At 40.0% G+C, this 13,604-nt stretch overlaps 1 protein-coding gene across 1 annotated transcript in view; it reads right to left on the bottom strand.

The window, feature by feature from the left end:
• Window positions 1–12,977, bottom strand: part of gtdc1 (glycosyltransferase-like domain containing 1) — a 54,313-nt gene extending 41,336 nt beyond the window's left edge. Inside the window, exons 1-2 of the mRNA XM_072685258.1 lie at window positions 12,670–12,977; window positions 1,976–2,143 (exon numbers count right to left, since the gene is read on the bottom strand). Of these exons, the coding sequence (XP_072541359.1) occupies window positions 1,976–2,143; window positions 12,670–12,848 (347 nt within the window). The 5' untranslated portion in view covers window positions 12,849–12,977. The remainder of the gene's footprint in view (window positions 1–1,975; window positions 2,144–12,669) is intronic.
• Window positions 12,978–13,604: the final 627 nt, after the last annotated feature.

Genomic DNA, 13,604 nt, shown 5'->3' with positions numbered 1-13,604 from the left:
AGGTCCACTTTTAGCCCGAGGACCGCCTTTAATGAATTACTAATGGCTCTCTGCAAATTTGACGGGGGTAGGCCTCAAGACTCTCAGACCTTGAGGCTTCCATTTTCTCCTAAAATCAACTATGACTGATTTCTAATTTTTTCCCCCCTTTTTAAGGCCTTAAAATCAAATTCAAATTCAAATGTGGCACATTTCAACGTGCACTTATAGGAACAAAAGTATTGGGACACCTACACATCTACACATACAGTCCCAATTCACAGGCATTAACATGGAGCTGGTTCCACTTTGCTCTAAGCTCTAACAGCAGCAGCAGGTCTGGAGCTCTGCTGCAGTTATTGAGTCAGTTGGAGGCTTTTCTGCACTCTGCTCTGAGCTCAGCACTCGGCCCTGACCCCGCTCTGTAACTTTACGTGGTCTGACAGACACTCGGTGGCTGAGCTGTTCTTCACTTGATTTGGAGAGTCCAGCTTCAGATCTGTAAACGTTCACCTGAGGAGTCACTGGTCATCTCAACATCCTCAACCTGCTGCTGTAGACCTGCTGCTGACACCAGTGAGGATAAGGGACCAGGCTGAGGGTTAAGATTAGATGTTGGGTTGAGGTTAAGGTTGGGATTAGGATCAGGGTTAGGGTTAGGTTTTGGGTAAGGCTGGGTTAGGTGTTGGGTTGAGGTTAAGGTTAGGACCAGGGTTAGGTTTTGGGTAAGGCTGGGTTAGATTTTGGGCAAGACTGGGTTCGGTGTTGGGTTGAGGTTAAGGTTAGGACCGGGGTTAGGTTTTGGGTAAGGCTGGGTTAGGTGCTGGGTAAGGCTGGGTTAGGTTTTGGGTTGAGGTTAAGGTTAGGGCCAGGGTTAGATTTTGGGTAAGGCTGGGTTAGGTTTTGGGTAAGGCTGGGTTAGGTTTTGGGTAAGGCTGGGTTAGGTGTTGGGTTGAGGTTAAGGTTAGGGCCAGGGTTAGATTTTGGGTAAGGCTGGGTTAGGTTTTGGGTAAGGCTGGGTTAGATTTTGGGTAAGGTTGGGTTCGGTGTTGGGTTGAGGTTAGGGGTTAGGGTTTGGACCAAGGTTAGGGGCCAAACCTTCAACCTAGAGTGTAAAGGTCTATTTCTGTGTACATTAAATATACATACATACATACAGTACATATTTTTATATTAAATATTTATATTGAATATATTTATTATATATTGTTTATTTTATTTTGTCCTCACTATTTCTCTCTATATATTTTTTCTCTATATATATTGCTTCCATCTTGCCCTCTAAAATTTGATTTGATCTGATTGCACAACAATGTAAACTAAAGCACTAATGTGGAAATCAGAGCTGCAGTGCCTTCATGTTTAGCAGTGATACTGATTTAACGACATACAATAAAACCCAAAACCAAACACCGACTGCCAATGTTTTTAATTGTTACACAAATTAGCACCAATTTAAAAGAGTGACTCACACAACGGCACTCAATTAGCATTCAAATTATGAGGCCATAAGGCATGAGCTTTTTAAATGTCACTACATGGTCGCAATTATAAACAAGCACAGAACTTAACCAAGCCAGCAAAGTGGATAGGAACGCTTGCCCTGGCAGACAACAATCATAATGCATTACAATTACACAGCAGCCTTAAAGACTCGCGCCTAATTGCCATATCTAGATTAACGCAGATATTATGAGCTCCAATTTTTAAAAAAAAGTTCTTCAACAGTAAGAGCTCCATTATGCATGCCACAATTAACCGAGCACAACAGGGCGGCTAATGCGTTCAATGACGGAGTAGCTCTATTCTGTAGAGCCAAGTCAATCTTCGCTGGAATCCTACTCGATTACTGCTCACACACTGGAGGGTAAGCAAATACGCCTTTTATAAGTAAACTTCACCAAGCTGCACCGCCTCGGCCTAAACCACAGCTGCACCGCAGCGATATCGGAAAACAGACTTCAAGCATAGCATAAATTAGACAAGGTGGAGTTACCATGACAGGATCTGGTTGTAGCCATACTGGAAGTCCCTCTCTTGGCTTTTACGGACCGGGTAGATGAGCTGGTTTTCATGGAAGTAGAGGATCTTCTTCAGAGAGGCGAGGTCTGGTCGCAGGGCCACCAGTTCAGCGAGGTTAAGCACCGAGCTGGCAAACAAAACCCTGATGGAAAAGAGGAAAGGTCACAGTTTGATGAATTTAATGATTAAGAGGTATACTTTTGTCCGTATAGTGTAAGTATATTTAACTGGTTGAATATTCATACACTAAGTCACTGATCACAGCTCTGATGCAGACCACCTCAACCTTAACCTGCTGCTGTAGACCTGCTGCTGACACCAGTGAGGATAAGGGACCAGGCTGAGGGTTAAGATTAGGTGTTGGGTTGAGGTTGAGGTTGGGATTAGGTTCATGCTTAGGGTTAGGTTTTAAGTAAAGATGGGTTAGATGTTGGGTAAGGCTGGGTTAGGTGTTGGGTTGAGATTAAGGTTGGGATTAGGACCAGGCTTAGGGTTAGGTTTTAAGTAAAGATGGGTTAGATGTTGGGTTGAGGTTGGGATTAGGACCAGGCTTAGGGTTAGGTTTTAAGTGAAGATGGGTTAGATGTTGGGTAAGGCTGGGTTAGGTGTTGGGCTGAGGTTAAGGTTGGGATTAGGACCAGGCTTGGGGTTAGGTTTTAAGTAAAGATGGCTTAGATGTTGGGTTGAGGTTAAGGTTGGGATTAGGACCAGTCTTAGGGTTAGGTTTTAAGTAAAGATGGGTTAGATGTTGGGTAAGGCTGGGTTAGGTGTTGGGTTGAGATTAAGGTTGGGATTAGAACCAGTCTTAGGGTTAGGTTTTAAGTAAAGATGGGTTAGATGTTGGGTTGAGGTTAAGGTTGGGATTAGAACCAGGCTTAGGGTTAGGTTTTAAGTAAAGATGGGTTAGATGTTGGGTAAGGCTGGGTTAGGTGTTGGGTTGAGATTAAGGTTGGGATTAGAACCAGTCTTAGGGTTAGGTTTTAAGTAAAGATGGGTTAGATGTTGGGTTGAGGTTAAGGTTGGGATTAGAACCAGGCTTAGGGTTAGGTTTTAAGTAAAGATGGGTTAGATGTTGGGTAAGGCTGGGTTAGGTGTTGGGTTGAGATTAAGGTTGGGATTAGAACCAGTCTTAGGGTTAGGTTTTAAGTAAAGATGGGTTAGATGTTGGGTTGAGGTTAAGGTTGGGATTAGAACCAGGCTTAGGGTTAGGTTTTAAGTAAAGATGGGTTAGATGTTGGGTTGAGGTTAAGGTTGGGATTAGGACCAGGCTTGGGGTTAGGTTTTAAGTAAAGATGGGTTAGATGTTGGGTAAGGCTGGGTTAGGTGTTGGGTTGAGGTTCAGGTTGAGATTAGGACCAGGCTTAGGGTTAGGGTTATGGTCCTGGAGGAACGTTGTTTGGTTTCACTGTGTTCTCTGTATGTAGTTGAAATGACAATAAAACCCCACTTGACTTGACTTGACTATTTTTTAATGATTAGTAGATCTCTTGTCCAATTTCTTTTACTGATTCCTGTAAAGCTGCTGCATGACAATGCTAGTAAAACAAAAAAAAGAAAGTATACAACTCCATTTGATTTGATTTGATTTGATATTTGAAGCAAAATCTATTAAATCAACCGTCAAATCAGAATTAGCTTCATATTTGACAAATCACTCCAGCTATCCACTGCTGAACATCTGCTTACAGTCCACCTCTATGAAAGAGGCCGATAAATCATGCCGGCAGATTTCCTTTCTTCAAATATACTTACGGCGGTAACAATCCGACATGTAACATGGCATGTCTATAAATAAGTAAACGGCTGGTCTCCGATTGCTAGGTTAGGTGCATTACCGAGGTCAATAATCAGCCCTTTGGGACACTCCGTCCCGGCCTGCGCTAAGAGCTCCGGGAGAGGGGGGTGGGGTGTTTTTTTGTTGTGGGGGGAGTCCGTGAGCTTTTGAAGCTGCATCGTTCATCGCCCTAAATGAACCCAGCCCCCCTCCGCCATGCTCCCTCTGTCTCCGAGCCGAGGCTGCCTGACTGCTAGCTAGTCTCTTTGAAGTGGCGAGCCCACGGCCTCGAGACCACGACACGCTCTCGGTTGCAAGCTGCAATTTTACACTGATCTGGGAACCCAAACCCCCCTCCCCCTCAAATCTGCTAACCTTGATTATCATACAAGGACTTGCGAGACCGGCCTCAGATCACCCAGGCGATGTCGGGACTTAAGTCTGGACCCTTAGTGGTAATGTTGACGAATTAGCGCTCCAGCCTGCGCCTTCATCAGGACCCACACCAACACAAGACTCCGAGACCAGAGCAAATGAGGGGGTTGATGTTCTTAAGCCTCTATTCCTGCCCTAAACCGTCCTGGGAACCCTGATGAAACGGTCGGCCTTACTTAGCTTCCCTTTGAATCTGAGGCGATGAGTGCAGCTGGAACTCGATAGGCCTTTTCGGCTTGATTAAAACCACAGGTGCGTCCGTGAGCGGAACAGAGCAGACGCTCGAGCTGCCCAACCTGATCTGACCAGGCCCAGTTTCAGCATGACTGCTAAACTGGCAACTCGTTGCAGCGACACTTCCGCTATGGTCCGGAGAAGCGGATTCCTGCTGTGGAATTCTGCCGTCCGTTTGAGGTCCGAATACCACGGGACAAAGAAAATGACTGACTTGTATGTGAAACATGCTTCCCCTTCCCCGAATTCCACTTGCGGTATCGCGGTGAGGCCAAGCGCTGTAGTACCATGGAAACAGGGTTAGCTCTGCAGTGACTGCGCTTCCTTTTCTACGAGCAAGACCGGAAAACAAAAGATGGTCCTGGGTAGATCACACCTGGGTTGAGGATCAACACAGTTTGATTATGAACCTTATATAAGCTTAAGACAAATGTTTGTGGACACCCATACATTTGCAGAAGTCTCCAAATGTTTGTGGAGATGGTCTATGTTTTATATATATATATATATATATATATACAGTGAGTCCAAGAAGTATTTGATCCCTTGCTGATTTTCTTTGTTTGCCCACTAATAAAGACACTATCCTTCTGCACTTTTAATGGTAGATATATTCTAACATGGAGAGACAGAATATCAAGACAAAAATCCAGAATATAATTTTAAAGAATATATTTTAATTAATTTGTATTTCAATGAGGAAAATAAGTATTTGATCCCTCTTGCCAAACACACTCAATACTTAGTGGCAAAGCCTTTGTTTGCAAGCACAGCGGTGAGACGTTTGTTGTAGTTAACCACAAGTTTAGCACACACACCAGGGGGAATTTTGGCCCACTCTTCTTTGCAGATCCTCTCTAAATCATGAAGGTTGGTGGGCTGTCGCTTGGCAACTCTGACCTTCAGCTCCCTCCATAGATTTTCGATCGGATTGAGGTCTGGCGACTGGCTGGGCCACTCCATGACCTTAATGTGATTTTTCTTGAGCCAATCCTTTGTTGCCTTTGCTGTATGTTTAGGGTCGTTATCATGTTGGAAGACCCAACCACGGCCCATTTTCAGATCCCTGGCAGAGGGGAGGAGGTTGTCCCTCAGGATTGTGCGGTACATGGCTCCATCCATCTTCCCAGTGATGCGGTGAAGTAGCCCTGTACCCTTGGCAGAGAAACACCCCCAAAACATTATGCTTCCACCTCCATGCTTGACGGTGGGCACAGTGTTCTTGGGGTCATAGGCAGCATTTTTCTTCCTCCACACATGGCGGGTGGAGTTGAGGCCAAAAAGTTCAATTTTGGTCTCGTCTGACCACAAAACCTTCTCCCAATAACTTGGTTCATCTTTCAAATGATCATTGGCATACTTGAGGCGCGCCTCCACATGTGCTCTCTTCAGCAGGGGTACCTTTCGGGCACTGCAGGATGTGAATCCATTGTTGCGCAAAGTGTTGCCAATTGTTTCCTTGTAAACTGTGGTCCCAGCTGCCTTCAGGTCATTTGCTAACTCCTGCCGAGTGGTTGCAGGACGATTTCTGACTGTTCTCAGCATCATTGCCACCCCACGAGGCGAAATCTTCTTTGGAGCACCGGGCCGAGGTCTGTTGATTGTCATGTTATACTCTTTAAACTTTCTGATAATTGCACCAATAGTTGTTACTTTCACATCCAACACCTTACTAATCTTTTTGTAGCCCATTCCAGCTTTGTGAAGGTCAACAATTCTGACTCTGAGGTCCTGTGACAGCTCTTTGGTTTTACCCATGTTGGAGACTTGAAATCTGTGTGATCTGTCTGATTCTGTGGACAGGTGTTTTTCACACAAGTGATTAGTGAGAACAGGTGGCTTCAGGTCAGGTAACAAGTTGATTGGGAGTGTCTAACTGGTCTGTAAAAGCCAGAACTGCTAATGAATACTAAGGGATCAAATACTTATTTCACTCCATGAAATACAAATCAATTAATATATATTCCTTAGATTTATTTTCTGGATTTTCTTTTTAATATTCTGTCTCTCCATGTAAGAATACATCTACCATTAAAAGTATAGAATGATCATGTCTTTATTAGTGGGCCAACGAAGAAAATCAGCAAGGGATCAAATACTTCTTGGACTCACTGTATATATATATATATATATATATATATATATATATATATATATATATAGCCAATAATTCTTGTATTATAACTAATCTGGTGATATTTGGTGAGTTTTTCTTCACCCTCCCAGTGTGGGGAGCTTCTGAGTGATAGGGAGAGTCCTAGTGAACGGCTGGGTTAATTGGATTAACCCAACAAGGTATCATCATGTAATCATGTAAACATCATGTATCTCATGTAATTGTGTGAGTATGTATATATATATATATATATATATATATATATATATATATATATATATATACACATACATACACAATATATACACACCTTATTGAACTTCCTTTAATAGAGACTGATACTCTAAACCAGACACTAGAAATTTTACTTTTATACCCAATAAATCTTGTATAATAATATATTTGGCAATACAATTTATTTTATCATAATTTTATCTTAATATACTGTAATTATCCATAAATATATGGTTATAAGTTCTAACTGAAAGCACTTTTGACAGCATCATCGTCGTCTTTTCTGAAAGCAGGCCTTTCGTGCTACCGCTCGCTTCTCTACTGCCTGCTGGCATTTGCTTTTCTACATGTTACACAAGCAAATGCAAACGTATTGATCAATCATATTAAAAGGACAGCTTAAGAGCGAATGAAATTTTCTAATATTGTAGATTTCCACCATTGTCAATTATTAGAGCCAAAACAAAAAGGGCCGACCACGCAGCTGTCTGGTAAAATTGTAACTGAACAGGGCTTCATATGAGTGTGCTAAACTGAATATACCACTTTTTTACTCGAGCAAGTCGTTCAAAAAGTATTTGCACTTATAACTGCCCATATAAGCATATATATATATATATATATATATATATATATATATATATATATATATACACACATACACACACACACACACACCTTTTTGTTACTACATTTAATAAAGACTGATACTCTAAACTAGACAACAATACTTTTATACTCAATGAGTCTTCTATAATAACACATTTGTCAATAGAAATGACTGAATCCTATTTAATATACTGTAATTATCTACTCACTGTACTATGTACTTGTTATGTCCTAGTGTCAGGAGGATCACAAGTGATATGTGGACTTGCTAGTGAACAGGTGGGTTCATTTAGTTCATCTACATTGGGGGGGGAAATTACAAGCAAATACAGACTTATTGATCAATCATATTAAAAGGACAGCTTAAGGGCGAATGTAATTTTCTAATATTGTAGATTTCAACCGTAGATTTCAACCGCCAAAACAAAAAGGGCCGACCACGCAGCTGTCTGGTAAAATTGTAACTGAACAGGGCTTCATATGAGTGTGCTAAGCTAAATATATAACTTTTTTACTCATACTAGAGCAAGTCGTTCAAAAAGTATTTGCACTTATAACTGCCCATATAAGCATATATATATATATATATATATATATATATATATATATATATATATATATATATATATACACATACATACACACATACACACACACACACCTTTTTTACTACATTTAATACAGACTTATACTCTAAACTAGACAACAATACGTTTATACTCAATGAGTCTTCTATAATAACACATTTGTCATTAAAAATGACTGAATCCTATTTAATATACTGTAATTATCTACTCATAGTATATACTGTACTATGTACTTATTATGTCCTAGTGTCAGGGGCATTGCAAGTGATATGTGGAAGTGCTACATTGGGGAGAAAATTGTGTAGAAATGAGAAAATACGATAAAAATAATAAATATATGGTTATAAGTTCTAACTGAAAGCAGGCCTTTCCTGCTACCGCTCGCTTCCCTACTGCCTGTGGCATTTGCTTTTCTACGTGTTAAACAAGCAAATGCAAACTTACTGATCAATCATATTAAAAGGACAGCTTAAGAGCGAATGAAATTTTGAAATATTGTAGATTTCCACCGTTGTCAATTATTAGAGCCAAAACAAAAAGGTCGACCACACAGCTGTCTGATGAAATTGACTGCCCATATAATTGTATATAAATATATAGTCTTCTATAATAATACATTTGTCAATAAAAATGATTGAATCCTATTAAATACACTGTAATTATCTATTAATAGTATATATTGCGCTATGTACTTACTATGTACTAGTGTCAGGAGCACCGCAAGTGACAGGCTGGTGAAATTGTAACTCAACAGGGCTTCATATGAGTGTGCTAAACTGAACAAACCACGTTTTTTGACTCATACTAGAGCAAGTCGTTCAAAAAGGGCTTTCACTCCTACTGAAGTACATTCTCTGCGTACAGTACTCGAGTCTGGGTTTGGTTTTTCGGTACCGTTTCAACCTGTTGACTTATTTTGCCGGTGCTGATGAGGTGTATGTGTGTGTGTCTCCGGTTCAAAATAAAAAATAGCATTTACCATCCTTGAAAGCAAATTTGTTATTGGCAGAGGCAGGATTCCACTCCCTTGTCACAAGACCATAATTGTCGCCCACCACTTCTTTCCAGCGCGAACTACTAACCGTAACCAAACCAGATGTTTCGGGTCCAAAAGCAACCTGTAGGACAGCAGACGTGGTGGGTGGCTGTGTTACTGTGTTATGTTTGCTTAGTCAGAATCCTAATTGCATAAGAGTGTTTTTGACCGAAAGGTGCCGCTTTGGAAAGAGCGGAGTTGCTCTTGGCACGCCCGAGCTGTCGGATTTTCCCCCTCCTGCAATTACCGGGGGGAGCCGGAGGGAGTCGGTGAATTATTCATTTGGCCTATCGCTATTCATTAAGCTCGACTGTACGCAAATACGCTTTCCTGTGCTGGCTCTGGGTTTCAAACGGACAAAAGTGTTGCCGAGTGCGGCTGTACTCACCAGCCAAACTCCCAGCGACACGGGACGTCCTAGCGTAAGCTGGGAACTTGGCGTTAGCGACGACGGCTGCTTTTTTTATTATTATTTTTTAAATTTTAACTCCTTCTTCCCCATAACTGGTGCACATGAAACGGCAACGCTTCAGATCTGCTCAGGGTTTTCCCCACCCACCGGCAATGATGAGAGGAAGAGAAAGTCCCATCAGATGCCTGCAAGAGTATATGTGTGTGTGTGTACAGATGAACTACAAGTAATGTCAAGTTACGTCAAATTGGCTTCATGGAAGCTCCTCTGAAGCTAGCACATGTACGAACTCACCGTTTTTGTACCTTCTCAGAATAACCAAGGCTGAACATTGCTTCAGAAGGTGCCCGGATTATCTCAGCATCTGCTCAAGCTTTGTGCCCACGTTGGGCCTCCCTTTTTTTTTTTTAAACACGCCATTGATCGCTTTTCACCACCTGATTGTTTGGGCCAAGCATTTTCTGAAATCACATAAATGTCAAACCACAGTAAAGGGCTTCAAGACGTGTGTGCGACCACACTGATGAGTAAATAGATGAGGCAAGCTTTTTTTGTGGAGGGAGTGTGTGTGTGTGTATGAAAGGACTGCTGAGGACCGATTCGATGAGACTGCAGAAGTAGGCAATGTGGTCAAATTGTCCCTTGTTAATCTTGAAGGTTATGAAAACACACACAAGTTCGAGTTGTAGGAGCTAGGAGGGATGCCAGAACTTAGGCGTATAATGAAGCGAGCTCTAAAGAGGCCAGAGAGCATGTGGTGAGCTTCCCATTTTGCTAGCCTGAAATAGAATTGGATTTCCCCTTGAAACAACATGAGGGTCAGCAAACCGGCATCGCTAAACTGTCTAGCGTATAGTTCAAATCTCCAGAATGATCCTGAGACGACTCGAGGCCTTTTATAATATCTGTGTGAGTGTTAGCTGCAGTGTCGGCCATGACGGCTCTGAAAGAATGCGATGGCACCCGAGATCAGTTCAGAACTGTTTGTTAGGAACAAGCAAAAGTGTAAGTTTAGCCTTGGCTCTGATAACTGATATTGAACATCACCATTCTTTCAGTCAGAACTGCTATTTTGTTTTTCTTGCTTGGTTACACTTATTTTTATTTTTAACCATTTTATTAAACTATGGTTCCAAACTATCAACACACAATACAGTTAAATGATCAATACACTTAAATTAGGCTCCATAAACAGAACATCAACCCATTAGCTACAAACATACAAGCTTTAAACTCCACTTGGGAACTATTTCAGTCTGGCATAGAGTGCTAGTGTTTCCATAGCTAGTGCTATGGTTTTCCTACAGTAGTGATTTATCATGCCGAAGGAACGGCATGATAAAACCTACAGGCTTTTACCATGTTGAGTCCTGTAATGGGAAAGTGTCTAAATATGTGCTGGACACAATCTAAACAAGCTTCAGATCTGACAAGCTTATAATAATAATAATAATAATAATAACACTAATAATAATCACAATAATAACTACTACTACTTCTGCTAAGGCTAACAATAATAATATTTACAACTATAATAACTACTTCTACTACTACTACTAATAATAATAATACTTCACAATAATAACATCTACTACTACTAAAAATAACACCAACAACAACTATAATAACTACTACTACTGCTACGACGACTACTAACAACTATAATTACTAATTACTATTACTTCTACTACTACTACTACTAATAATAATATTAATACTTCACAATAATAACATCTACTACTACTAAAAATAACACCAACAACAACTATAATAACTACTACTACTGCTACGACGACTACTAACAACTATAATTACTAATTACTATTACTACTACTACTACTACTAATAAAAATAACAACAACAATAATAATAACACTAAAATTAATAAAAAATAACTGTGGAAACAGTAATAGACCTTGTTTAACAATTTTCTAATTAAAATATGAAATAAATTATTCTGATTATTATTATTATCATCATTATAATAAACTGAGGCTATTGCACAGAAATTTAACCAAAGCCACAATTACAGAGATAGTCATTTGCACTATATAAAATATTTATACACACACATTATATACATATACACACACATATATATATATATATATATATATATATATATATATATATATATATATATACATATACACACACACACACACACACACACACACACACACATACATACATACATACACCTACTACACATTTTAGAGCACAATGTCTGTTAACTTGATGACTAATATATTGGGGGGGGATGAAAACATAACTTATAAAATATATCAGAACAGTTCCTCTCCAGTGTTTCTGTAATTGGCACAGGGGATTTGCCGAAGACCTGAATCTGCAGTTCTGTAGGAACATAAACAGACCGGTACTTTTAAAGCTTTAAAAACTAAAAGCAATTCATGTACTATTTCTTTTTTTGTTGTTTTACAGCTTTGCTTGATATTGGTTCAGAATAAAAAAGGCGAAAAACGTGGTGCCAGCTGTTTACCTCCCCTGAAAAAAAAACAAAAAAAAAACAGCTGTGTCAAACTTGTCGACGAGATTCTGAATATTAGCTTGTTTCCGTTTGCTCACACATCTGTGGTATTTTCCAGACAGGTTTCCACCAGTTTCTAATTACACTTAAAAAAAAAAATGAGTCATAGCCTCAGCAGAAAATAATCATCACAGAAAATAATAGTCAAACCAAGAAACATGACAATAGGCCCACTGTTTGCTTTTGGAGTGGTGTGCAAGTATCCTATACCAAACATTCCTGCCTTGTACAGTCTTATACAAACATTTGGGTGGTGGGGGTTGGTGAAATGACACTTTTTTTTAATAAACTTTGTCTTTGACTTTGTCAAAAATCCAATTTTTTTGGCCTTACAAATGCCACATTTTGTTGATTTTTCTAAATGTAAATAATTATAAACCTCTAAACAAAATGACAATTTTAAATATTAACATTTTTTGCAAATTGTAGAGCATACTTTCTATTTATTTTTCAATTTTAACATTCAAAAATAAATTTAAAAATGCGTATTTAATATGCCTTTACTTTTACACTTATCCCACTTATTTCTGTTAAATTAAGTAAAGAAACAATAATTCTGCTTTAGAATGTGCAGAAATGTGATAATGCAAAATAATGTGACCTGGAGTGCCAAAACTTTTGCATAGGACTATATAATCAAGCCGGTAGGGTAAGGTGCAGGGTGCAACTGTTTGAGTTCTGACCTGTACGAGGGGCTGGCTGGAATAGCCTGCATGAAGTACAGGGCAGCGGTTCGGGCCCTCCAGTGCCATTTCTTTGCGGGCAGAGTGTAGGTCACACAGTCGTCCACCCTCTCCTGAAGGAGGTCAACCAACTGCTTGTGAGAGCCGCCATAGAAAGCCTCCACCAGCAAGACACTCATGGCTGAAGGACGACGTGGACGGCACCCTTCAAACGGAATCGACCTGGGATTGGGAATAACATGTTAAGGATTGGAGTGCACCGAGACAGCACCGAGAGAACCTGGCCTGCACTGAGAGAACCCCGCACACACTTCCTGAAACCCAAGAATAGACCTTCTTTTCTTTGAAAGATTGTTTATTGTGATATTCTTACTAATGGAAATACTTTCATGACTAATGAGACAGTATGAACTGGGTGGTGTGAGAGGGGAATAATAAGTGGGATGTCATTATTGGTTGCATTCGAGAGAAAATTCGCCTACATACAGTACTTTCCCAGACGTTTTTTGATGCTGATCACTGCCATACATACACAGAGTCATAACTGGAATGCAGAAAGAGGTATGTTGTGAGAAAAGTAAAGAGTAAAAAGTAATTCAACAGCTGGCCAGATGCAGATACAATGGAATGCTGATGCAGTGATATTTCAGCAAACAGGCCTATTGGCTGCTGTAGCATGGAAAAGAGCAATTTCTGGTAACTCATGCTGTCAGCCTGTACTGCAGGGTTCTTTAGAATAGGGATTGTGACCACATACAGAAATACATACGTACATAGTTTCTGTCACGTAAAAAAATGTGTATCTTAAATTTTTGATGTAATGTGAATCTGGCAGTTGTTCTTTACATTGTATCAGAATTTCATGATTAACTGACCAATAGAAATAATAGATATATGGAAATAAATAGATATAAATACACTCTCATATATTATAA

This window comes from Salminus brasiliensis, chromosome 8, assembly GCF_030463535.1.
Source record: "Salminus brasiliensis chromosome 8, fSalBra1.hap2, whole genome shotgun sequence".
In the NCBI taxonomy this organism is placed as follows: Eukaryota; Metazoa; Chordata; class Actinopteri; order Characiformes; family Bryconidae; genus Salminus; species Salminus brasiliensis.
This window is presented reverse-complemented; position numbering and strand designations above follow the sequence as displayed.